The sequence below is a fragment of the Triturus cristatus genome, chromosome 7, assembly GCF_964204655.1.
Source record: "Triturus cristatus chromosome 7, aTriCri1.1, whole genome shotgun sequence".
NCBI classification, from domain to species: Eukaryota; Metazoa; Chordata; class Amphibia; order Caudata; family Salamandridae; genus Triturus; species Triturus cristatus.
The window spans coordinates 946,810,469-946,837,414 of record NC_140590.1 but is presented as its reverse complement, the minus strand read 5'-3'; the positions used below and the strand labels follow the sequence as shown (position 1 = coordinate 946,837,414).

General features: G+C 44.6%; 1 protein-coding gene across 3 annotated transcripts in view; it reads left to right on the top strand.

The window, feature by feature from the left end:
* The window catches only part of KLHL3 (kelch like family member 3), a 529,889-nt gene that overhangs the window by 390,934 nt on the left and 112,009 nt on the right, over nt 1-26,946 (top strand). For all 3 annotated transcript variants that reach the window (XM_085617962.1, XM_085617960.1, XM_085617961.1), the window contains exon 7: nt 26,828-26,944. In XM_085617962.1, coding sequence (XP_085474088.1) covers nt 26,828-26,944 — 117 coding nt within the window. The remainder of the gene's footprint in view (nt 1-26,827; nt 26,945-26,946) is intronic.

Sequence of the window (26,946 nt, the reverse complement as noted above, 5' to 3'; positions counted from 1 at the left end):
TTGGGAATCGGAAACCGTATCTGAGACACTGTTGTACCTCCGGTTTTGCGACTCGCAAATCGGCAGTTGCTAAAATTGAAAATTTGCAAGTCGCAAAACTTGGCGGCCGTACATATGACCCTTATGTTTGCTGCAAAAGCCCCCTCCACAAAGCAAAGAGATATCCATCTGGTGCGCCTATGGATCATTAGGGAAAATAGGCAAACCATCAAGGAAACAATTCTTGTGTCCATTTCCAACCCTTTTGGGGTTGAAAGGGATTATTTTGTGTAATCCAAAACCATCCCTTTCTGCCTTTTGCAGAGAAAGAAATATAGACTGCCTCTTACTCAACTATGGCTAGTCTGTCACTTCATTTGAGTTCTGTTCGCAAACCATTGTGCATATATGCCAACCCTCCCGATTCAGGGGGGAGACTAGCGTTTTCAAGGCTAGTATCCCGCCTCCCGATTCCTGAATGGAAAATCCTGATTTCTCTGCGGGCTTCAGCCGACAGGGGCTGGTCTTGTGTGATTCGCAGTATGCAGTGCCAGTAACTTGCTCCTGCAAACCAGTGCACAGCATGTTTGCCACGCTCTCTCTGCCTGCCGTAGCGCTTTCTCTGTGCTCCTGACAGCTTGGGCAAAAAAACAAATGTTTGCATTTCAGTTAGCCAATCCTGCACCAGTACACTTGCAAGTCCCCTACATGCCAAAAGACTGTATTCAGGCCTCAATAGAAATCAATGGGATTCTCCCGACTATGTTTTTTTTAATCTCCCATTTCCCTTTTTAGGTCGAGCCTGGGCAGAACATGCGCTGCTTTGCGAGGCATGCTGTATTGAGGTAGGGACTTGAAGCTTCGCCTACTCTCCGCCCATATTTTTCATTGTCTTGTGGCATTGTCCACTGTAAACTATGGCTGTTCATTGGTCAGTAGGCTTAGTAGTCCCTCCTTAGTACTTCCTTGTCTCATTTTGTAACCTCCCATGGCAACACCCCCTGTTGCGTGTGTTGTTACTTGGTAGGCTTTAATTACAGCCTCCGAGCACTATCTTGTCAAAAAGCTTTGTCCTGCCTGCTGTTGCTGGCAGGACACGCTCTCTATAACGCTTAAAAAAAAAAATTAAGGCACGAATGCATTTGCAGTGCAGTAGGTCTCGCATTTGTGAGAGTTTAAGCTGTTGGCATTGTAAATGACAATGCCTTTTATTTATGTTTTAAAAACAACACATAAATAAAAGGCATTGTTATTTACAATGCCAATAGCTCAAAATCTCGTAAATGGGAAATCTGTTGCATTGCAAATGCTTGTTTAAAATGTTAGCATGTATGATTGTGGGATTTATGCTTTTCATGGTGATTTAATGAGGGACTCTTCCCCAGAAAGATTGTTGAGGAGCCCCTAAAGAACAGGTGATCTTTCAGCTAGAGCCGTCAGTGTGACGCCGGGCAGAAGGAACCACACCACTGGTCTAAGTAGCTTTATGTTGGAAGCGAGCACTGTTTTTATTTTTCACTTGTGATGATTGTAAACAATACGTCATGGCAAGCAGAGAGACAATTACCAATTAGCGGGCAGGGATCGCAGATGTCATACAGTGACCCCGCATAGAATAATCCCTCCACGCATGATCAAGATGTCTGTGGCTAGACATCTCAGATCTAGGTGGACAGCCTCTGTGTTTTTTCTTGAGTTTTATTGTACCAGCTGCCTTTATAAAAGCAATTAATGGAGTAGTGGCAGGTGTCTGGGCAAAGTGGCGGGCGGCGGGGGGGAGACCGGGACAACGGACATAAAAAAAATACTACCCTGCCGCATCGCCGGTCTTCCTCTCCTCTCTGACTCCAGTCCACTGTAAGCACAGGCTCACAGACTCTCCTGCAGCCAATCCTGATACTGCTCTTATGCTGCTGGCAGCATGAGAGCAGTGTCAGGATTTGCCTGAGTGTCCTCAATTTGCACTTCCAGTGAGACTGGGAGCCAGCCTCTGCCTGCTTTCTCTAATCCTGCAACTCAGCTTGGTATGGCGACCTGAGACGGCCTGCCAATCCCACATGCGCACTGAAGGCAGTGTGTGCAACCAGCAAAATAAAATGATAATAAAGCAGAGTTTATTATTGTTTTATTTTTATTTTAGGGTGCTGGCGGGAGGGGGCAATGCTCCTCGGCTATAGTGGAGGACCTCCACTAAATAAACGTATGTTAAAATCATATTTAGGCACTAAAAGATTGATTAGGGCATTCAAAGGGAAAAGATGGGGTCACTGTCAAATTGTATTAAAAGAGTTTACTACTTATTTGATCCCTTGAAGAATATGAATCATTGATTGGGGCAATCAGAAAACGAAGGATGGCGGAATATTCATGGAAATTAGGTTGTGTTGAGTATTTGGAAATGTCGTCTTTAAGATTTATTGCTGGTTAGTGAGTCATTATTCAGATTGAATGCAGTGCGTCATCTGAGCCAGTGGTTGCAGATGGGGCCCACCGGTACTCTTTTTTGGCGACCAGCACTTACTTTTTCCTCATCAGACTTTGAACCAGAGCAAGTGTTGGAAAAACACAAACTTAGGAAAAGAGGAGTAAGAGAAAGACAGAATGCCAGTGGCAAAGGGAGAAAGCTGGGATGAAAAACAAACTGCAAGAGTGAAATAAAGGGGCAGAGAGTGTAGTGCGGAGGAAGAAAGAGGCAAGAGGTGGTGGAATCCAGATTACACAGTCTTGGTATTCGGTAACCTCGAACTTCGTCAGCACTAGCGTTCTGAGAAAAACCTTTGGCTCCGCCACTTATTTTACAAATTAAGTACAGCGGAATGCTCTGTTAATCTACTAGAATTTAGTACACTTTAACTCTTGTCTTTACTTTACATATATTTGGGATGATTGTAGACCACAAATTTACCTTTGAAAAACAATTACGCGGTATTCATAGAACACACTGGTTCAGCGTATGTCGATACAGTGAATGATTGACATTGTGTAAGAGGCATGGGTGAACTGAAAGCCATTTCATCCGTGAGGGCGCCGCCTGTTGCTGGCTGCTAGGGGTTTGCAGTATACTCTTTGGGGTGGTGGCTGCTCAAGCGCTTTAGACTTCCAGTTCGAGGAGTTCATTGATCACATTTGTTTAGTGCTCTTTCCAAAATTACAGGATGGTGGTGCAAGTCTGGTTTAGAAGTAGTCGCCAGGCTTCCTAGGTTTGCTGTCCCAGCAAATTTCTGTAAATTTAGCACATGTCCCTTTTCTCAGAGTGTCGACTCGACAGAGGAGGGAAAGTTTTCATATGTTTTAGTGCAGAATTAGTAAGCAGCCTTAGCAGACCCGCCAACTTTGGGGAAAAAACCTCTCCGTGTGAGGGAGGGGGCAGGGTTTTGAGACTGTTCCCATCACCAGTCATGAGTGAGCTTCTGGGTTTGGGCGTGGAGACGGGATAGAGCTTAGTGTGCTGAATACTGCCTGAGAGCCACTCTACCCTTCCAGGCCGCCTCCCTGTGCAGGGGTTTCCAGCTCATGTTGTTTCTCAGCGTGTGATTTTTTTTATTTAAACACTTTATTGGTGACTGCTGTACGTTCTTATGTTTACAACATATAACCATGCAAACTACAGTCTTTTGGTTTTTCCTCCCCTCCCATGCCCTTTATCCCCTCAGATAATTACAACAATCCAATGTCTCTCATCATATCTGAGAGGGGAATTCTGCTTCTTGCATCAGTATCCGAATAATAGTGCATTTATAAAATTCAGCCCCCAATTTCTCAGCGTGTGATATTGGCTCTTCACCAGGAGGGGTTGTGAATAGCTGATCTCTTGTGATACACTGTAGCAATGTGTGATTTGAATGAAGTCATTATGTGCCTCTGGTTTGATGCAGAATTCTAGTTTTACATCTATGTTTGTGGAATATCTCCGATTGTTTTTGGTTTCAAAATCTAGTTACCCTATTAAGAGAGGGATGCTGTTTCACTGTTTTCCTCTGAATTGTTTTTTTGTAGATCGAGCCTCAACACGCATGTGCTGTCTGCGAGACCTGTTGTAATCACTCATACTGAATGTAAGCCCGCCTGCTGCTTGCCATTGGTTCACTCGTGCGTCACTTTTATTTCCTGCCTCCCTATTGGTTGGTGCTCCCGATACATCACTTCAGTTTTTAAGCCAGGAGCACCGGCCAACTACAGTTTCCTTACACTGTAGGTCTTTATGTATTTTTGGGGGGGATTACCTATTTATTACCATGGCGCCCTCTTCACCCATAGCCATGCACATACGTTTTATGCACGCAGGTGGCTATTACTTATTTATTAACGTGGCGCCTGCTTCACTCGCATGCACTTATGAGTTATGTTCCTGTCGCTTGACCTCTCCACTCTCACCACGGTCTCCCCCGTCAAAGTCGCCGACAATACATGAGCAACGCTTAACCACATGACGCCACCCTTGCAGCACTCTTTGTTGGCTCCGTTCCTCACCACTGAGGTTGACTGTCACACCACTGCCTATCCGGTGCATCCGCCCGTTCGCCTGTAAGGTGCTGATCTCCAAATGCACTCCTCTGTATGCCCCGAACACCAACACAGCTTGGGCACTAACCAACCCTCAACATTTCAAGCAGGACTGCATGTGCACACCCCTCTCCCGCTGTCTTCAGCCCACATTGTGCCCCCAGATTGTTCTTTCCTGCTCTGCCCCAATTTAAACTCTGTCTCTGTCTGTATTTCTATAGTGCCTCTTTACTTTATTTCCTACTAGTGTTCCTTGAACTGTTTTTTTATGTCTACGGGCGCCACGCTTTATATTTAGCACGGCGGCCGCTTTTTAAAAATTTATTTAACTGATGTATTTGGGCACAGTGCAGTGCTTTATATTTAGTACGGCACCTGCTTTTTTTTTTTGTTTAAATCATGCGGCCCCCAGAGATCGGAACAGCCTGTACGTTGCAAATAAACAGCTTAGGAGTGCAACGGAAGCGTAACAGATTCAAGAGTTGATTGTTATGCTACATCAGTTTTTACTGGTGTTACAAAGGGAGGAGGCGGGGAAAGATTCACATTTGTCAGCAAAGATCAGGCACGCTGGTTGTTAGCGGATCGGATGTAAGATCAAAGGCACCATATGCTTTATTGTTCCTTACCTGGAAGACAATCCGCGGTCTGGCTGGCACAGACAATGACAAAAGGGTTGTTCCCAGGCCTGTACCAGCAGGTCACTGACTGTGCATCCTGTGAGTCGGACGAGACCTGTCCCTGTCAGCTGAAGCTGCCAAATAATAAGGTCGCAATGCGTCCTCCCGACAGCGCAGGTTCGCTCATAATGGAAGGTAAGATGTTTGCATATGAGACTGCCCTTCTTGACAAGCGTGGAATAAGCTTCCTTTTGCTATACGCTCTATGTCTCATGAAACCCAATATAGGAAGGCATTAAAAACTTGGCTTTTTTCAAGAACTGACGCTGCATGTATGGCAATGGTTTAAGTATGTGATGTTTAGCGTGAAGTGTGTTTTCTCCCACCAACCCTTTTCATCTGGGTTGGGTGAGCGCCATGATACTCTTTGAGTGATAATGGCGCTATAGAAATACATTTTACATTACATTACATTACATTACATTACAAACAGAGTTATAATTCTTTGCTCAAGGTGTTGCCAATGTATGCAAAGTACGTTTCCCCCCTAAATATAATTAGTAATCATGTTAAAGGCTTCCGTTAAAGTGCTCATTGATAGACCTTAGTTACTGTCTCTACCTATGTACTGTTTCTTTAAGAACACTAATGCTAACACTGTGTGTAATGAGATTTCAGAGGTAATATTAATTTAGATGTGACTCGCCGATGTTTTAGTAATTTGCAGAAATATCTGCAGTGTATTGAAGGACAGAGGTTCACTACAACCGCAATCACCTTCTTGCACATTCCACAGTTACTGTCTGCGCAGCACTGCATCCAAGTATGGGCAGAGGGTATGTGTGCTCGGTTGTTTGAGCTTCCAGAATAGTGCCCCAATAAAATGACTACAGTAATATTCCTTTGTAAACAAATCTGCACAATCCCTTCCTGGCTGTTTCCCTATGTATGACCTTTTGACAGCAGTGGCTTGGGTTCTCCCATAGTTACAATCTCTTAGCAGCTGCGGCTTCTACAAGCATTTGCAATACACTAGGTCTCGCATTAATGAGAGTTTTGAGCTATTGGCATTGTCAACGGCACTGCCTTTTATTGATGTATTTTCAAAACCTGCAAGCGGTGCGTAAACACACACTTTATACATATAGTTTCTGATTACTAGAAGCAAAGCTGGCAGTAACTGCACCTCTTACTGCCAGCCTTGCTTCTCGTAAGCAAGGACTATAAGTACAAAGTGCGTCTTTACACACCCCTTGCAGGTTTTCAATATACATGCATAAAAGGTGTTGTCAATTTCAATGCCAATAGCTCAAACGCGAGACCTATTGCATTGCAAATGCTTGCTCTTTTCTGTAGTTTGAAGTTCCAACCTTGCAAGGTATTGACTCCTGTTCTTACTGCTAGTACTAGCAAGTTCCCTGGCTACTGTGTCTGTAATTGTGCTATCACCGCCTTGTATGTGATACATTAGGACTTAACTTAGTTGTGGCTTACAGTGAAGTGCAGTCGTTGTCAGCTCATATGAAGAAACTTATGTTGCCCCTGGATGGCCATGGTACAACCTAGGAGTGTGATAAGAGGGACAGTTTGGTTCAGATTCCAGCATGTCCATTTGTGGGGCACTGCCATCAGGCAGGTGGGAGTGTACAAACACCTGGACGATAATTGCTTGAAAGTTTGTGCCAGGGAAGCAAAATGTATTTCTGCACAGTCGAGAAATCTGAAACTAGGGTGCCTGCACTTTCTTTGCAACACGTGTCTTGAATTCATATGATTGTAAGATTTAAGATTTAAGAAGGAAAGTGCTTAGTTTGTATTAAAAAATAATAATAATAAATAAGGTCCAGGGCTCTCATCAGGAGGCCACTGCAGCTTGCACCACACATTGCCACTGCCATGCTACCAGTGATGGTAACAAGACAACTACTAACCATCACACTCCTACAAGTGTGACAATTCAGACTATTTCAGACCCCAAAGCTATAAGATTGACTTAGGGGTCAGATAAGTCACTTTTAATGTATATTGAATTAATAATTGACTATTGTTGTGGCCATCTCTAAATTAGCCAGACAGCGTCACCTTGTGGCAGGCTTCCACAAGCGCTGTGTTGACAATTAAGTGACCGTGCCGGGCTCCAGAAACCACCGGCTCAAATAAGCACTGTGAGGAATGTGTTACTACATTTTCGTTATACTTTTTTTTACTCTGTTTTAATAATCTTTGAACCACTGCTTCTTATAAAGATACATAATTCAGCTAATAGTTTTTGAGAAAAACGATACCTTGGTGTTCCCCCCCCCCCCCCCGAAAGAAAAAATGTGTGTGGTTTTTGGAGTTCAAGTACTTGAAAAATCTGTACAGGCTTCCTTTTCCTGCAACAGGTCACACACTCCAAGGAAAACACAGTTAGCTTTACTGTAGCACTTGGCTTGTTAACCTGTAAACTTTGCAAAAACATATTCCTATCCCCATGAAACACAGTCTTTTATGTCTCACCCCAGCAGTGTACAGGGCACAGACTAGGAAAGTGATACTATCAGCATGAGGCACATTTTCTTTAAGCACTTTAAAACGAAGTACCTTATTTTACCAGCCCCAGTGGCTTGGAAAGTTAATACATTAATATTAGCAAAGGTCAAATTCAGTGACTGTAGCATGCTAGTAGCTGGAGGTAAGAAAATATGTTTGCACATTACAGCAGTTGATTTTTACTTAAGATTTAATTGGTTTTATGAGTTAAATACTAAACCGTTTTGTATAGCTAACTCCAAAATGTATTCACAGGCATGCATTGGTAAATCAGTGTTAACACCATAATGTTCGAAAATGGTTGTATGACAGCGGTACGTATGCCTCTACTACGCTGTCCTAACCACGAATGCATCTTTACCACGCAATCTCGTGGGAAAGGCATGATTGGTAAAGGGATATGCGTGGTAAAGATTACCACAATTTCAGACCTTCCCCCCCCCATCCCTTAGCCCTAAAATCCTATCCCCTTCCCCTATCCTGAGACCTAAAACCCTGCCCCCTACCATAAATTACTCCAGCCTCAGCCTCCCTACTCTGAGTCCAAAACATACCCCAGTGCTGTCCTTTACACTACCCAACCCCTTCCACTGCCCTGAAGCCTAAATCCTTGCCACCCATTAACCCCCCCCCCCCCAAACCCAGCCCCAGACCTTAAAAGTATCCCAACCCCCGAACCCCTCATCCCACCCTGAGCCCTAAAGCCCTGTCCAAAACATACCACTATCCCCCCCTTAGACCTAAAACCAACAGCCCCCTAAAAACAACATCCCCAATCTGAACACTAGACTGCTATCTGCCTTAACCATGCATGTGCATGGTAAAGGCAGATGCGTTGTTTAGGCAAGTGTGGTTACGCTTGCGGGGAAACGGCATGCGGGCCTCGGCCCGCGTTTTAAAGGTCATTTCCCTTTGCAGAAAAACACAGAATTTCATAACACACATTTATACACTTTTTTAATACAGCTACATAGGGCGAGATGTACTAAGAGTCCATTCGCAAAAACTGGTTACAAATTGTGCCCCCAACTTATGTGAATGTACTCTGATTTTCGAAAGCAGCCTATGTGCTGATGAGTTACATTGCAAAATCGCTGTTTGCAGATGGTCGCAGAAGGAATTGCCTAATGACTAATGATTATGGAGGCTGCAGTTTGCGATCCCTGTAATTGGCTACAGAAAGAGGAGTGGTGGCCTGCAAGGGACAGCAAACCACCATCCCCGTGTTTCGTTACCCAAATCGATTTTTTAAGCAACCTGTGTTCCTTAAAGGAGCAGGTGCTGCTTTAAAAAATATACAAGTTTTCCTCTCGGAAAAACATTAGGGGAGCACCACTCCCTACTCCCCACTGGGCTGCCAACACGATTCCCATAGGAGAAGGGGCCCCAAAAGGGACCCCTCCCTTGTGCAAATCAGTTTCTACTACCTTTGAGGTTTCGATAAAGGATAAGTGGTTTGCGGTCACTAACAATTGATAAACTGCATGCCGAATTGCAGTAAGGACGGATTGCCCCTTTACCGCAGTTTCTAATTTGCAATTTGGTATGGGCCACAAAGCCCATTATGAGTCAGAAAAACGTTTTGTGTATTAGAAAAGGACATTTTGTAGTCTAGAACCCACGGATTTTGCGTGAATCTAGCCCCAAATTTCATGGCATGATCGGCTTTGGCCTTAACCTTTATTATTTGGGTAATATCTACCACCATCTTGGATCCCCCTGCAGAATTTTACAGCAAAATGTGTATTTATTTTATCTCCAGCCGTAAGCCATAATCCTTTTTCAGGATCACACTAAATCAAATGTCACCTCCCCCAGAGTATGTGTTCATAAGTTGGATCATAATAGTAATAAAAGGTGTGGAACCGATATCCTGATCACATGGAGTGCGGTTGCCACCAGAACAAACACTTGGATAAACTCATCCTTTACAGTGTTCTACTGTTTTTTATCATTGTAATACTAAGCTTCGACGAGCTCCAATTCCACATGCATCTGTGTACTGTGGCCACTGGTACGCAGGGCTCCATGGCTAGTGACTGCAGCCAGTTTCTAGTTTTAAGCAGTGTGCTAGGACCAAACAAACTACATTCATAATGAGAGAGATATTACTAAAAGTATCATCATCAAAGTGTGGATTGTAGAGACAGTGCCATATGAGATACCCTACCCTACCTTACCCTACCCTACACTTGATTGCCTTTCTTGCTCCCCAAGTACCAATTTCCCCCACTGGACTCAGCTCTTCAAGCACATAGTTTTAGCTGGTGCCCTGCAAAACATTAGGCTCTTTTTGATTGTGGAAGCACCTAAAGAGTCCCACCACCCTTAGCCAGATAAACCATCATGTTTACCTGCCCTACAGTCAGAAGTGACCAACTGGGCATGTGACAGATGGGTCAATGTACACAATGCTGTCGTGATGTTACGCCCTCTAGTGCCCACCATAGCACCTGCAAACAATTGTATTCTGCTTCACTGATCTTTGCAATTTTGTTTTTTAAAACCCCAGATCCATGACCTGAAGTTTGCAAAACTAAAGCTCGTGTTATTCTAACATTCAGCCCTTTGTAAATCCTGCTAGCCATCTTAAACGGATGCTTTACTGAAGCCAGACATCATCATTCTGAATTTTATTTAAAGACATTTGTGTTGAGTCCCTCATTCTCAAGAGCCAGCAAAGGTTTGTGACGTGCCATTGGTTGCCCACAGTGCTTGCTGCATGTTCATGGTGTGGTTGGGACGCCTGTTTCTGGTAGAGATAGGACACCTGTGCTTGCATTTAGCTAAAATGTATTCTGGCTTTGGTGAATCCATTGAAAAGTCCTAGTTCATACCCCTTTGAAGTGAGAAGTGATTAGCTGTTTCCACTTTGCTTCTAAAAATTAGTTTAACTGCCATGTTATAAAGGTATATGACAGATTCTGGCAGACCATCTCATCAGTGCCACCAGAACCCCATCCCCTGCCTACCTGACAGACAAGTTCGCCATTTCCAATGGTTCTTGGCACACTCGCTGCCAGGATAGATCAGACTGGAGACTAAGTGCATAAAACAAGGCAACATGCCTTCTCCATCTGTGCTACCTGAAGCTCAAACAATATCCCTGTACCCATCAGACCTGCCCAACCCTACTAAAAATTTAGGAGAGAGCTGAAGAAATCTGCATCATGATGCAGTAACTGTAACTTTTAAATCTGTAAAATGCTGCATTCCCCCACTCTCCCAAACACACCTATTAACTGTATCATTTGCCATTGACTTTGTACAGTAATCCATTGCTTTTCAGCAAGTTTGTCCAATAGAATTACCACATACATGCTGTAGGAGAGTAGGATCTGCTTCACATGTTTACCCCCACTTTTTGCTGGTGTTTCACTGTTTTTCGACTTTAGTCTGGCTGGGACCCTGCTATTCAGGGCCCCAGCCTAGCTGCTTCCTCTATAAATTGATTGCATGTACTTTAGGTACACCACAGATTGGATCCGGAGGTACCCTTGTGAGTCCCTAGTATATGGTATACTATGTACCCAGGGCATAGGTACTCCAGAGGCCTACCAGGGGCTGAAGCATGTATTATGCCACCCTTGGAAAGCCAACCAAAATAACACCACAGGTCTGCTACTGCAGCCTGGGTAAGGTGGTGCATGCACCCCTTACTGAGGTATAGGTTCACTATACCTCACCTATCACTGCACATAGTAACCTATCAGTCACCCCTATGGCAGGCCTTATCATTCCTGAAGGCAGGGGGCTTGGTTATATGTGAGAGGGTGCCCAGGCATGAGCTGAGCCCCTCTTCAGCCTTCGGAATCTCTTCTCCGGGGTTGTCAGTGGTGCAGCCTGACAATATACTCTTAAGTGCTTTATATCTTAAACGGGTAATGCTAGCTTTGGACTGACTGCACGGAAACATGTCGTGTTTGGTGTCAAACACCTTGGAATCATACCCCAACGTCAGTTATCGATGTGAGGATATGATCCCACCCTTCTAGAGGGAGAGACATGGCAGTACTGGTATACCCGGTAGAAATCTAAAAGAGCACTGGCATCACAAAATGGATGCTGCAGCCACAGACACGTGTCTGGCCTCCTGCTGCTGACCGAAACTCCGGCAGGGGAGGCCTGGACAATAGGTTTCCTGTCACAGGGAGGTGTAACCACCTCCCAGACAGGCGTATGTGTATTGGGGCTGGGTGGGAGCACTCTGAGTGCTTTGAAGTCCTGCACTGGGGACACATTTGGTGTCCCTGTGCATAGTCCAGCTCAAACTGGTTCAGGGGCTTCCAGCCCCTTCTCTGGCGTGAAACTGGACAAAGGAAATGGGTGTAGCCACCCCTCTTTCCAAACCCTCCCTCTGGGGACCCATAGGTGGGTCCCCAGAGCTAGTCCAACCCCTTCTTTAGGTATAAGTAAGGAACCTCTGTAACCAGAATTTTAGATATCCCTGTACGAAACCCTGAAGCTGAATCCTGGAACTTCGACGCTCTACTCAAGACTAGAGGACTACAGAAATCTCCCTTGGGGTCAAGGAGTGACTCCCCTGCTTGTTAGGCACCAACAAAGCAATTTGCCGGTCTGCATTTCCGAAGCTCCCGCCGGACTCTGAAGTATTTGCAGCCAAGGGAGAGGATTTACAGACATCTCACAGGCCAATCCGAGTCCCCAGCAAAGCTGAGACCCGCAGCCCTCGTGAGTTGCGTGGAACCAGAACTCATGGTCACCATGCACTTTTGCAAGTGCATTGACTTCTCGACGTCTCCTGAAGACGTGCTTGGGCTGCCTTTTAGCCCCCACCTCGAGCACAGAATCCACTGAAGATTGTCGGCCTAGTCACCCTGAGTGACCCGTTGGCCGCCATTTTGTGTTTCATCTCGAGGTCGCTTTGCGATCCCTGGTTCATCGACTGGTAGGTCCCTGAGGGGGTAACTTTGAATTTCCTTGGGCTTCCCTGGTTGCTCCAGACGTGCCCTGACTCCCTACCAAGTGGTGAGTCCCACAGACCTTGCTGCTCTGCACCGAAGCATCTTTCTCGTTTCTGCATGGGTTGCTGTTGCCAAGGCTTGTGTCCACTCCGGGCACCGACTCTGCAGCATTGAACATCCTTCATGGGACAGCTTGAATCCAGCTCCTGGTCGTCCTCGACGCCTCCTGGTCCTCGTGGCTGAAGTGAAGCTTCACCTGAAATCACCCGACATCGGTGGGCATCTGCTTATCGCCTTCCTGGTCACTGGCTAGTGACTCAGACTCTGTCCCCTCTGCTTTCAGGTTCTTCTCGACTTCGATCCAGGCTTGGATCTCTTCGGACACTTCGCATCTACCCGGCAGCAGCACTTGTTTGCAAGCTCCCATTGAAAACGATGACGCGACCCAACACCATTTGACACCTATGCACCCGGCTTCCCTGGGTGAGGTAACACGAGTACTCCGGTGCTCCCGTGGGTGTTGGCCCTAGAACTTCCTAAGTCCCAATGGGTTTGGTCCTGACTCACTTGTAAGTGTCCCTAATCTTTAAAAATCTAACTGCGACTTTCCCCATAGAAGCTAACGGGAGCTCGTGTCTGTGTTCACACACTGCACACGGCCCCGTGGGTCCCCTGTGTCACTACCTTGGGTGGTTCCTTGGGGTCCCAGCGATTCTACAGGCTCTAGGCCTTAAGTTGTGGTTTTTATACCACTATTTTCGTATATGGTTTGGCTCGCCCCTAGGGCCTGACGTGTATTTGTGCTTTTTACTGTCATATTTGAAGTGTAACTTATGTGTTTTGACCTCTAGCCTCATAAAGAGACTAGGAGGGTGTGTTTAGAAATAAATGCATATATTTTATATATATACCTGGTGTGGTTGTCTTTCATTTAGGCACTCAAGAGATTATAGACTGGTAAAAAAAGCTGCTTTACATTCCTTCAAGACTTAGCCTGAAGGCTGCTCTCCATAGTTACCACTAGGATAGCTTTCAATAAAGGTTGTCTTTAACCTATAACCAATAGGTTGTTTGGACTGGTACAGGGTGCCCACTATAACTAGTGGACAGCATATACCAGGCCAACTTCTCACACATGCACACATACATACACAGAACAAGCATAGGCAATGCTAATAGTTCTGGCTGATCAACGTTTGTGTCTATGATGGGTTTAAATTCTGTCACTCATCTTTCCACTCAGGCATCCATTCGCCCATCCACTGACTCAGTCTTGCATTCACGCTCTGGCACAACTGCAATAAAACACTTACATAAACTCAACAACATATGCAACGTAATTTAAAAGAATAAGAGTAGAAAAAAGAAAACATGCCGTTGTATAAACACGGCAGGTATATGCTTGAAATAACATAACTAAATATAGCAGAGGTTGCCCGTCTTGCAGACGTATTGTACATAGTCGGTTGTTGTGTTAACATTCCAGCATGTCTTCCACATTTAGAATCAAGATGTTGGCTATCTTGGAATGTTAAAATAACTATACACTATGGGTAGCAGCATTCCATAATGGTCTCCTGGTTTAGAGGAAGTGGCCATGTGGGATGCTCCACACTGCACATGAAATGAGTTGTCAGAAAGCTACCCGGTGACACTGCCTGGATAGCTGTAGTATCCTCTTAAGAGAAATAAAAAGAGAAGCAAACAAATGAAAGAACTATAACAGGATAAAATTGAAAAATAAAGGATTGGCCAACAGCCCAGACACTGAAGTGCACTAATGTCCAGAAGGATGTGCATATGTGATCAGACCATGCAGTCATACCCAGGGCAAGAGAGCCGATGACTGATGTGACTGAACCATCACCTCATGCAGTACGGTGTCATGGATGGGAGTAGAGTGTAGATGACAGACCAATGGCAGAAGAGAGTTGACCCATATGCCCTCTATGTATCCATTTGGATATATTTTTATATTGGTTTATGTATTATTTACGTTTTTTATTACAAGATCTTTTCAAACAATTAAGTTTATTAGGTCTCCTGAATAGATTCTAGCAACAATCACTATCATGCACATCTTCTACCATTAGTGTTTATCAAAGGCAGTGACTAACACCAAAATCCTTCCCTGAAAAGGTAATCTGTGACTTTTCATGTAACAGAATACTTATCTATAAGCTTTAATCAGAGAAATAACAATCCACCATCAAATGCCTACAGTAATAAAATTAAAACCGTAAACAAAATGAGTTGTCAAAGCAAATTACTATCACTCCTAAGAGGGCCTAACAAAGATCTGGACACTGCTATACCCACGTTTTGTTAGAGGGAGTAAACCGCACCAAAACCCTTGCCGACTAAGGTAATGTGTGAGAATCTATGCGAAAAAATAACTATCTGTAGGCTTGAATACGGACAATAAGAATTCACACCTAAATGCCAATTAACTTTTAACACATGCTTTTTTTACAATGAATATGTCAGGCTTACTTCCTGTATCATATTTTTTTCATTAAAAACAGTCAAGGCTATAACCTTTATTATTGGATTGACACCATAAGCAACTCAGACCTGCTGTGTTAGTCATAGGCCTTCCCACCAAGCAACCATCAGGTATACCATAGTAAAATTACAAATATGTACAGAATTGTAACGGTAAAAACATAAAATCCTTCCTTATAGTGCCATTGTGCCATTAATGCACAGTACAAATCTACTCTCCCCATGGTTTGTTCCTCATTTCATTTATCATAATTGTACTCTTCCCATCTTTGCTGCTGCCAGAGAAAAACAAACACTGTCAGCTGTTTACTTATCTAAGACACTTTCACAGTATTACAGTCTTGTGTGTGTGTGACCCTGAAAGTTCAACCTCAGACAGCCATAGTATTGCTGCATTAGGCAGCTGGATAAACAAACACAATAATCACAGTTTCGTGGAGGGGAAGCACTTTTTTTCTGTTGAAGCAAGCACTCAACATCTACTCAATGAAAACATGTATTCCTGTCCACTAACTCGTGGACGCAGCCAGACTCCCTCTCTGCAGTATTCCTGAAAGCTCTTTTTTAAGTTGATCAGTCACGCTCTGGCTACACCTGCAAGCCAGAACTAAAAAGTGGTGTGCTTAAAATATTAACTTTAGCCCAAAATGTCCTTTTTGTCAGTGGGGTGAACCTAAAACAGAGAAAGCTGTAATATGTTTCAACAGCAACTGATTAGAAATAGCACTGCATAGTACATGGTCATCTATTAATACTTATTGCTAATACGATTGTGACTGCATTAAATTAAATCTCTAGACAATTATCCGGCCTGGGGCCCAAGTACGGAATCTGCTCTGCAGCGTTAGTGCGTGCATGTGCTTCGGCCACCACTGAGCGTACACTGGTACCACGCGACCAGTTACCGAGGTAACTGTGAGAGACAGCCACGCCAATAATGTAACGATGGATACGATTGGTGCTTCAGGCATGAGTGGGCTGCTGCTCTTCCCTTTCTTGCGCCACGTGACCTTCTGAATGCCCTCAAAGTCCTCAAGGGTGCTGACATTCTTAGTTGCTGAAGGGAATCGGTGTTGATGATGCAAGCCCTCTGGTGGTGTATATTTGAGGCCAAAATAGCATGACCTACATACCACAGTGCAAATGAGGAAGCAGGCCCTTTTGAAAACGCTGTAGTAGGAAAGATGGCTGTACAGTGTAGCCCCTCAGTGCAAGGGACACTGAGGGTCATGTGCACAGTGAGCGTTGACGGTAGGACCATTACTGTGGATTTGATTTAAGAAAATCTGTCCCTGCAGTTTCGAATTTGCATCTGTTAATATATGGTTTAATATGGTTTCCTTTAAAAGAAATCCTGGACCGCCCAATGATGGTTCATAAGCAGTGCTTAATTTGAGCCGGCGGTTTCCTGTGCTCAGCACCGACAATTAATTGACGGCACCAACTCTAGCGACAGTCCACCACAAGGTGGCGCTGGCTGTCCATTGTTGAGATGAACATTGCAACAGTGTTTTTAAGTCAATAGTCATCAAAAAAAGAATAATACCTGCTGCTCAAGTCATCATTATAGCTTTCGATGGCCTGGAATAGTCTGAATTGTCACACATGAAGAAGTGTGACGATCGGTAGTTGTGTCTACTGTTATTGGCAGTGCTGGCAGAGGCATTGGGTGGTGAGGGTTGCAGTGGCCTCCTGACAAGGGCCCTGGCACTTATGTTTTTTTTTTATACCAATTAAGCACTGTTCATAAGTCGATATATCATTTGGGGCTTTATGTTTTGTTTAGACGCAGCCGTTATAGCTGCATGTACTGTAAAGTGATTGAACTGACAAGCATATAAAAAAAACGGTCCGACCGCAAGATTTTTCCCTCCTTAAGAATGCGTAAGCACCTCAGATTACAAAGATGAACAATACGTTTGAAAGTAATCTCAGAAACCCTGTACAAATGTATTCAGCTAGGGAACAGAAGGTTGAGTAAAGGCGAGCATCGGACAAAGAGGAAGTAGGTAACAAATACCATTGAGTAGGGTATCCTGGCTTCATACCTCCACTATGAGAGCGGTAGGCCTCATTACACATATTAACGTAAACTAACAAAGGATCACAGTAGATAAGCAGGGATCTGCAATCTGCTATCACCCTGATGAAGGCCTCTGACCTTATGAGGTATTAAAATAGGCCAAAACATTTTGGTGTAGGGATGCTTGAATCATTGTATTCGATGGACATCCCAGATATAATTTAATCATACCACGGGTAACCAATAATAAAGCGAAGAAAGCCTATGTGTGCCTGTAAAATATTTTTAATAACTGGACCCTACCTTTTGTCCGAAAAAGATTTCTTTTGAACTACCATCCTTGGTCGAGTTCCTTAAGGTGGTACTGACCTACCTTTGGGAGAAAGGGCATCTATGATGACGCATGCCAAAATCAACTGGGTGAGGTGTCTACTTCCAGTATCTATGAATACTTGTAGATATTTAGAAGACCCAAGAACAATAATCTAATAATCCTATGAACCTTTTGTCTTTAGTAATAGTCTGGGAGGCTATGCATACATAGGGGTTTTCATCCTCTTGCTCTCCCCCAAGTTTATGAGGAACTAGGGAACAAAACTCTGTTCTGTCATTTATATATCTATGTGCCACACTTGTTCACCTTGCAATCCCTTCTTCACATACTACTTGCTCGATCCAGGTACATTTTGCTCCAATAATATATGTGAGTTGCCTATTTTGATCTGCATCATTGGTGATGGCTTGCTAATTGTGGGAGGTGAGGCCAGAGGATCGGAAATATTTTCGCCGAGCCCCAGGTATGATGACTTTTTGTGACTGAGGAACACTGAGCATGATTGATTTACAATCCATATGATGGTGGATCGGAGGGTGCAGTGAGAGTTTCAAATCCTGAGGAAGCGTCGAGAGCCCATTCATTGAGGAGGTAGTTACATCAGCAGCAGGCTCATGAAAAACAAAGGTGGGGAGGAAAAAACGGGCACAGACTACAGCTGCTTTTGGTGCCCCCCTTGTTGTAGCCCTGAGGTAAAGAATAAATGAGTAGTTAAAAAAATATATATATATACCGCCCACTGTGAACCAGCGAGCAAGAGAGGCAAGCGAGCATCGCACTTCTTCGGGGACAGGGGGTTAGTCTCTTCAGATGGGATTCTGAAACTAATGTGGTAATAATAACTCGGCATGCACAGATTTGTCATCAGTAATGCCATTGCAGTGATAGTACCAATGATGGTATAGCTCATATAATGAGCGATGTAATATCTACAGTAATAAGCTGTGCACGGGAGTTATGGTTACTAGAGATAATTATAACTGGTGAATTTTAGTGGTTTTTTTGGTTTAAAATGTTATGCTGTTACTGAAACTTTAACCTAACTTTAACATCACTTTAACCTTTGTTTTTTTCAGTGAATTTCTAGGGTTGTTTTAATGTAAAGTAATATTTTATTAGCATACTTAAAGCCCCCCCCAAGACCGTGCGTGGCGTGTGGTTGGCCGCAGGGGCTAGTCTGTGTCCAACCCCTCACAGGCCAGCAAACCCATGTCTTGGCTTTGAGTTGCCCACATGGCCTGCATCCAGTCCCCCAATGGGCAGCCATGCCGCTGCAGATAGCCTTGAGCAGTTTGTGGCGTGGGGTTGGCCACAGTGGCGGGCCTGTGGCCAAGCCTTGCATCCAACCCCCTGCAAACAGCCAACCCCACACCACACATGGCCAGTTGGTATTGCGGGCCACACTCTGGCAGACTTACAGATTTTGTCAAACAATCATAAAACCAAATTTTAAAAGTGAGCCTATTAGCTTTCTCAAGGGGTAAACATATCAGTATATATAAAGCAAATCTATAATGTTTCTCCAAAAGTCACCAATATTTTTAATGTAATGTATAGCCCAGTATTTCACAGAATGCAATGTTTATTAATGGTGATTATCATAAAGAATTTTTTTTTTTACTTTTAATACAAAAACATGTCTGAGAGTCTTTTAACATAGTTTTTAATGTTGCATTTTATGGGCTGAAATTTTATAAAAGAAAGACTCTGGTATATTGCTTTTTTGGGGGGAGGGGGAGGGGGGGGAGGAGTTTTATATAGCACAAACTCGACCCAAAGGTATTAGAGTGCTTTGCCTGAGCACCAGTTGTGTTATAGACGAACACATTTATTTTGTTAGGCACGGGGAGATTACGTGATTTGCCCAGAATCGGAAGATGTTGAGTGTCCCTGCCAAGAATCAAACCTAGTTCCCCAGCTTTCTAGATCGACCGCTCTAGGTGTTAGACCTCATCTTGGTTTTTTGTTTTAAATAAAACCAACATGTCTGAGTCTTTCTTTTAACAATTTTCAGCCCACAAAATGCAATAACAAAACAATCACTAGAGGGCCTTGCACTCCAGCTAAAGAGCATAGAGCTTCAGCTAGAAGTGCTTTTAAAAACGTATGGTAAGTTCCCCTCAGTTCATGGCTTTAATTAAGTTTCTGGGGGGTGCTACACTCCTTGCAGCCCCTCACAACATAAAACAATGCTAGGTGGTATCTCAGTTCCTTGTAGGGATACTACCAAGGTAAAACAAAATGTAAATAACTCCCGTAGGGGATTATGGGGTCGTTTTAAAGATTTTTGTGTGTGTCTCTTTGCCTACCTTGGACACACACATCTTATATTTCATTTGGGGCCATGGGGGAAGCCCCAGGGCACCCGCGGCTGCATTTGGCTCTCCAGCCGACACACATAGTGTATGCCAGCGGGAGTCGGCTAATTTTTCTAGTGGGTGCACCGGGGGCCCTTGCATCTGCTTTTTTTCATTTGGGGGGAGCCCCAGGGCTCCCATGGTCCTAGCCACCTCCCCTTATGGGAGCCGGCCATTTTCTATACTATAGGTGAGTGCCCACGCAGGAGACCCACAACATTGTGGGCCACGAGGGGAGCCCAGCAACCCTGGCCAACATCATACTGAGTGCTGGCGGGATCCGGCACCGGGCATAAGCACTATATATTTTTTTGTTTTACTGCTTCCACTGGGCAGGAGGAAAGTAGAGTTCCCTGCCCGTGAGAGTGCGGGTAGGAAACCACAGTGTCCGAGGGGTAGGCTTCCCTGGACACTGAAATATAATTGCGCGGGGGTGTGGGGTCGATACCAGCATGGGGAGGGGATGAGGGGCTCCCTCCCCTTTTTGAAGGTATTTGGCCCCGGCGATGGGGTTCAACAGCAGCTAAGGAAGGAGGGGCAACCCGTGCTCCTCCCTTTTTTCCCCTCTAAATCCACCCCAGGGTATGGGGTCCCCTGGGGACTCATGCCCCTTTCCCTTCTACTTAGTTGTGAGCCACAGGGGATGGGGTCTCCGGGGCCCAATAGAGGCTCTTTAATGTTCATTAAGACTCAGGGGATAGGGTCCCTGGGGCCAGGAGTGGCTCATGGAGCGGGACTCAACCCATGCCTCCTCCACAAATATTTAAAAATAAAGACTTAGATCCTGTGGGACTCCTGCTGGATTGCAGCTTTAAAAGCATTTTATGTTATAGGAGCTGCTGGAGAGTCCTTCTAAACCTGGGTGATCAAGTCAATGCAGTTTCATCATCAACCGCTTTTGTTCTCCAGTGAAAAAAATACTGCCATTCCTGCTAGCGGGGAGCCGGAAAACAGTGGTCACCGCACTTGTTTTGTCAAAACTTGATTACTGCAATAGCCTTTATTTAAACATTCAAGAACGCTTTATAAATAAACTCCAAAGGATACAAAATGCGGCTGCCAGATTACTCACTGAGGTGCCCAAATTTGTGGCGAGCTCCAACAAAATTAAAAAACTACATTGGCTCCCGGTGAAAAAGCGAGTGCTTTTTAAATCTTTGTGCACTGTATTCAAAGCACTCCAAGGTATTGGACCGGATTACTTACAGAAACAGTTTAATCGGTACATACCCACAAGAAATCTACGCTCGGCAGGAGCCAAAATGGCCATAGTCACGCCCAGAAAAAAGGTATCATGGGGAGGACGAAGATTTGTCTTTGGAGCGGCCAAAGCTTGGAATGACCTCCCGGCCTATCTCAGAAATGCCACAGATCTGTTGGCTTTCAGAAGGGCCTTGAAAACATGGCTGTTCAACAATTACATTTTTCTGTTGGTGATAGCTGAAATGACAGGTAACTAGCGCCAGAACACCCCAGGGTAACCGTTGCGCTCTACAAATAAACTTAACATTAACATTCTATGACCCCCATTGAGCGTCTAAGGGTATCCAAACCCTGCACCCTAGTATCTTTCTTCTAGAAAATTGCAGACAGAGGACTAAGTGGCATAGTCCTGTCGTAGCTGCTGCTACATTTTTCTTCATGTTGCGGCCAGCCAGTCAGAGCGTTTGCTCCCGCAGGAGCCTTACTCCTTTAGGAGCAAGTTGGTCCAAGAGGATAAAAGTGCCCTAGGCCAATCCGAATGCTCCATTTTAGAAAATTGGTTTCGGGGGACTCCCTGCCATCCAGATATACAAATACTTGTGATCCTTAATTTCTCACTGATTTACACCAGATCACAAAAAGCATGCTTTCTGGGCCACAATCTAGCTTAATGCCAATTTGGTGTAAATGCACTCAGCAGTTTTTGCAGTAGCACAGTTCAAAAAGTGTATGTAAAATTCATTGAGGTTTTGTGTTTTGAAACCCCCCTTTTTCCTTCGCCCCCACCTGACGAATCCCCCTGCAACTCTCTATACACACAGTAGACAAACAATAGCAACTTTTTAACAAGATCTGCAAAGATTCATCAACCTGTTCCAAAGTTATTAGCAAAACTAAAAAAAGGCATTTCTTATGGAAATGATGACCTAACTATAACTACCAAGTGGCGACCGCCACTGGGTAATATATAGGTAAAGATATAAAGAGTTTGCAGATTATTATCAATCGAAGGATGAAGAGTCCTATGGACAGACAAAGTACCAAATATGTTAAATTGATGGACAAATTGAAATGTAGAAAGGATGTGGTTGTGCGGCAATCGGACAAAGGTGGAAACACTTTCCTTTGGCCGCTGTTGATGTACACAATGGAGGCACTTAAGCAATTTAATGAAAATGAATGTTATATATAAGATTGATAGATCAGTTGTGGTGGATGTGAGGGGGGCCTATTATGTAGAATTTTCACTATGGCGGGGATCAGGATTGATGAGTCAAGAGAAATATCCTCAGTTCTTGAGAACAGATTCACCTTTGATGCCTATATTTTATCTTATACCAAAGCTCCACAAGAATGCGACAGTACCCACTGGTAGGCCGACACTTTCATCCATTTAAGGCCTTTTTGAGAACACCTCCAGCTAGATTGATGTTTTTCTACAAAGCTATGTCCAAAACTTATCCTCATAACTCTAGGATATTGGGGATTTTTTAAGAATGATCTGTGACATCACATGGGAGGAGAGTTACGTACTCATTACTATACTCCCTTTATGCAAGTATCTCACATGAAGTCGGCCTTAAAGCTGTAGATTACTTCTAAAGCACTAAACTAATAACCTTATACAGGCACACACAATTGCTACTGGCAATGGTGAACTGGTGTCTTTACAATAACTTTTTCCTAGTTGAAAAAAACATCTACAAACAAGTGAGCGGGAGAGCTATGGGCACCTGCTTTGCACCCAGCTATGCGAATCTGCATATGGGCTGGTGGGAGAAGTAGGTGTTCGCGCATGAGTATGTGCAAGAATGCCCACTGAGCATAATTCTGTGGCGTGCTTTATTGAAGACTTATTTGTCAGTTGGCAGGGAATGGAGCTCTCTGTGCAGTCCTTCACTGACAAATTGAATAACAACAACTTGAATTTACATTTCACCACCACCATTAGTACACAGCAAGTGCAATTTTTGGATCGAACAGTGTATGTCCATCAAGACAGAATTCATAATAAAACCTTTAGAAAACCGACAGCAGGCAACACTACACTTCATGCGCACAGTTTCCACCCAAATAAACTCAAGTACAGTAGCCTCTATGCAGAGAATCTGTGTGTGCGTCAAAATTGTAGTGACCAGCAACAACTGGTGGAGGTGCAAAATGAGTTGACCAATAGGTTCTAAGCAAGGATATATAGTCAGGAGGTGGTCCAGGCAGCTAGAACAAAAAAACAATACTAGGGATGGGGATACATTAATGTTCTCTAACAAAGACCCAAGTCAGCCATGGGAACATTACCTAAGTAGGATTATAGGTTTCTGTTCACAACATCAAGAGGTTAGATGTATATTAAACACACATTGGCACCTTATAAAAAATTACTTCACGATTGGCCACATGATGCAGAGCAAGCCCCTTATGTCATTCAGAAAAGCCATATCCATGAGGGAACATTTGGTGGTCAGCAGTCAAGAAATGGTAACATCAGAGGGATGGCTGTCTGGCAGCCCAGGCTTTAGAAAATGCCACAAGTGTAAGGCCTGCCGCTATGGGGTTAACACAACAAAGTGATGTCACCCTTGACCAGTACTTCTTTGTATATTTGTAATCACCTACATTGTAAGAGTGAATTTGCTGTGTATACACTAAAATGCACGTGCCACAAAATGTATGTGGGGAGCACAATTCTCAAAGTGCCTATGCGGGTCCTACAACACATTAGTGCAATAAAGAATAAAGACCATAGGTACCTGACATTTTGAAGAGGCCTATGACCATACAACAAGGCCTACATAGGGGTGACTTATTAATATTTAAAAAGGAGATTTTGACCTGTCATAAAGATTTATTTTGATTGGTCGTATTGCAGTGTTTAAAGTATCACATTCTGGCTACAATGGTATGCCTGAAGCCATGATTAAACTGTCAGTGTAGTGGATGGCACAATAGGTGCTGCAGTCCACTAGTTACATTTAACTTACTGGCCCTAGGTACATTCTGTACCATATACTAGGGACTCATAGGTAAGTTAAATATACCAATTGGGAGTATGCCAATCCGACTATGTTTAAAGGGGGAGTACAGGCACTTTACCACTGGTCAGCAGGAGTAAATTTCTTAGTTCGAAAACCAGAAAAAATATAGGGCCCAGCAAAATGCGAAAAATATGGGGTGATCGCACAGTTAAGGTGAATTTTGTGTAATTTGTTGAGCTGTTTGGTGTGTCTTGAATTTGAACCAAGTATTCTTGGAGAATCTGTACGATGGAGCAGTGTGTGCCTTTGTCTACTCTGCATCACTCTTCATATATGCCATTGCCGTCTATGCCAGTCTACTCTGAGTCACTCTACTCTGCACCACTCCACTCTACGCCACTTTACTCTACTCTATGCCACTCCACGCTGCGCTACTCCAGTCTGTCTCTGCAGTCTATGCTGTGCCACTCTTCTCTACACCACTCCACTCTGCACCTCACCACATCTTCTACTCTACCACTCTACTCTTCACTCTACACCACTGTACTCTACGTCAATGCACTCAACACCACTGCACTCTACGTCAATGCACTCCATACCACTTTACTCAAAACCAATGCACTTTATGCCACTCCACTGTACGCCATTGCACTCTACATCATTGCACTCAATGCCACACTATTCTGCTCTGTGCCATTGCACTCTACCCCACTGCTCTCTACTCTGCACCACTCTACTCAACACCACTCTACTCTGCACCACTCTACTCTGCAATACTGCACTCTCCACCAGGCCACTCTTCTCTGCACCACTCTACGCTACTTTACTGCACTCAACCGCACTGCACCTTATGACATTTTATTCTGTATCACACCACTCTACTCCACTGCACCCTAGCCTGCACCACTCTACTCTACCTTGCACCACTCCACTCTATTCCACACCACTCTACTCTGCGACACTGCACTCTCGGACACTCTACTGTGCACTACTTCGCCTAATACCACTGCACTCTACTCTGCTGCACTCTATGCCAATGCACTGTACGCCACTACACTCTGCCACTCTATTCTGGATCACTCTGCTCTACGCCACTGCACTCAATGCCAGTCCACACTGCACTCTGCAACACTGCACTCTATGCTACTCCACTCTACTCTGTGCCACTGCACTCTAGCCTGCACCACTCAACTCTACCCTGCAGCACTCTATGCCACTGCACTCTACTCCGCACCACTCTACTGCACTCCATGCCACTCCACTCTGCGCCACTCCACTCTGCGCCAGTCCACTCTGCACCACTCCACTCTACTCCACTGCACCTTACGTTACGCTACTCTAAACCACTGCACTCTAAACCACTTTATGCAAAACCAGTGCACTCTATTACACAGCACTCTTCGCCAGTCAAATCTTCACTGCACTCTGCCATTATACTCTACAACACTATACTCTATGCCACTGCACTCTAAACCACTCTAGTCTGCACAATTGCACTCCACAACTCTCTAATCTACTCTGCACCACTGCACTCTGACACTGCACTCTATGCCACTCTGCTCTACGCCTCTCCAGCCTGCACCACCCCACTCTAGCCTGCACCACCCCACTCTAGCCTGCACCACCCCACTCTAGCCTGCACCACCCCACTCTAGCCTGCACCACTTCACTCTAGCCTGCACCACTCCACTCTAGCCTGCACCATGCCATTGTGCACCACTGCACCCTTCATTGTTCTACTCTACTGCACTCTGCTCCGCTCTACTCTACATCACTGCATTCTACACCACTGCTTCTACTCTAATCCACTCTACTCCTCTCTAATCTATAGTGCACCACTGTACTCTACACCACTGCACATCACTGTACCCAACCCTGCACCACTCCATTCTACCCTGCACTACTCCACTCTACTTCACTCTACTCTGAAACAATCTATTCTACACAATTGCACTCCATGCCATTCTACCCCACTCTGCACAACTCCACTCCTCTCGGCTATAAACCACTGCACTCTATGCCACTGCCCTCAACCACTTTACTCAAAACCAGTGCACTCTACACCACTGCACTGTATGCCCGTTTACTGTGAACCACTATACTCAATGCCACTTCACTCTAGGCCACTCTTCTGTACGACACTCCACTCTACGATACTCCACTCTACTCTGTTCCACTCTACAACACTCAGAGATGCTCCATGAAATTCCCTCTATGGCTTTCCATGCCACTCTACCTCACTCTACGCCACTCTGATCTACGCTACTCCACTTTACAATACCCTGTGTCACTCCACTCTATAACACTCTTCTCCACTGCATGACACTCTACTCAACTCTACGACACTCTACTTCACTCTACGCCCTTCCACTCTGACACTCTGGTCCCTCCATGCCACTCCACGCCCTACACCACTCCACTCCACTTCATGACACTCAACTCTACGACACTCCACTCCACACCATTCTCCTACAAACCACTAACTTTTAGCCATGCTGAATACCATCCATGCTGGTGTACAACATGGCTAACACATTGGCAAAGCCAATAGCTCTTGCATAGGCGAGACCTATTAGCTTTGCCAATGTTTTTTTTGGCTTTGCCAGGCGTGAGTTCCTGAGCTTTCCTGTCTGAACCGAGAAGGGAATTGCAGGAAAGCGCATCTTGATAGGTGGGTAGGTCAGTAGGGAGGCCATTCCGGAGAGAGCAGTGCAGCAATTTGGAAATGCAGGCAGCAATTTGAAAATGCTTGAACCAGTCTCACAGGGGAATTCAAAGTTAGATTGTCTTAGATTAAATCACTGCTTTTAATTGTGACGTTTTACATCGCCAAATTTCTACCCTTCACTCGGGTGTACGTTTTATTTACAGGTATTTGAAGCTGTTATTTCATGGATACATTATGAAAAAGATACTCGCTTGGAACACATGGCTAAATTAATGGAACACGTCCGGCTTCCGCTTCTCCCAAGAGATTATCTTGTACAGGT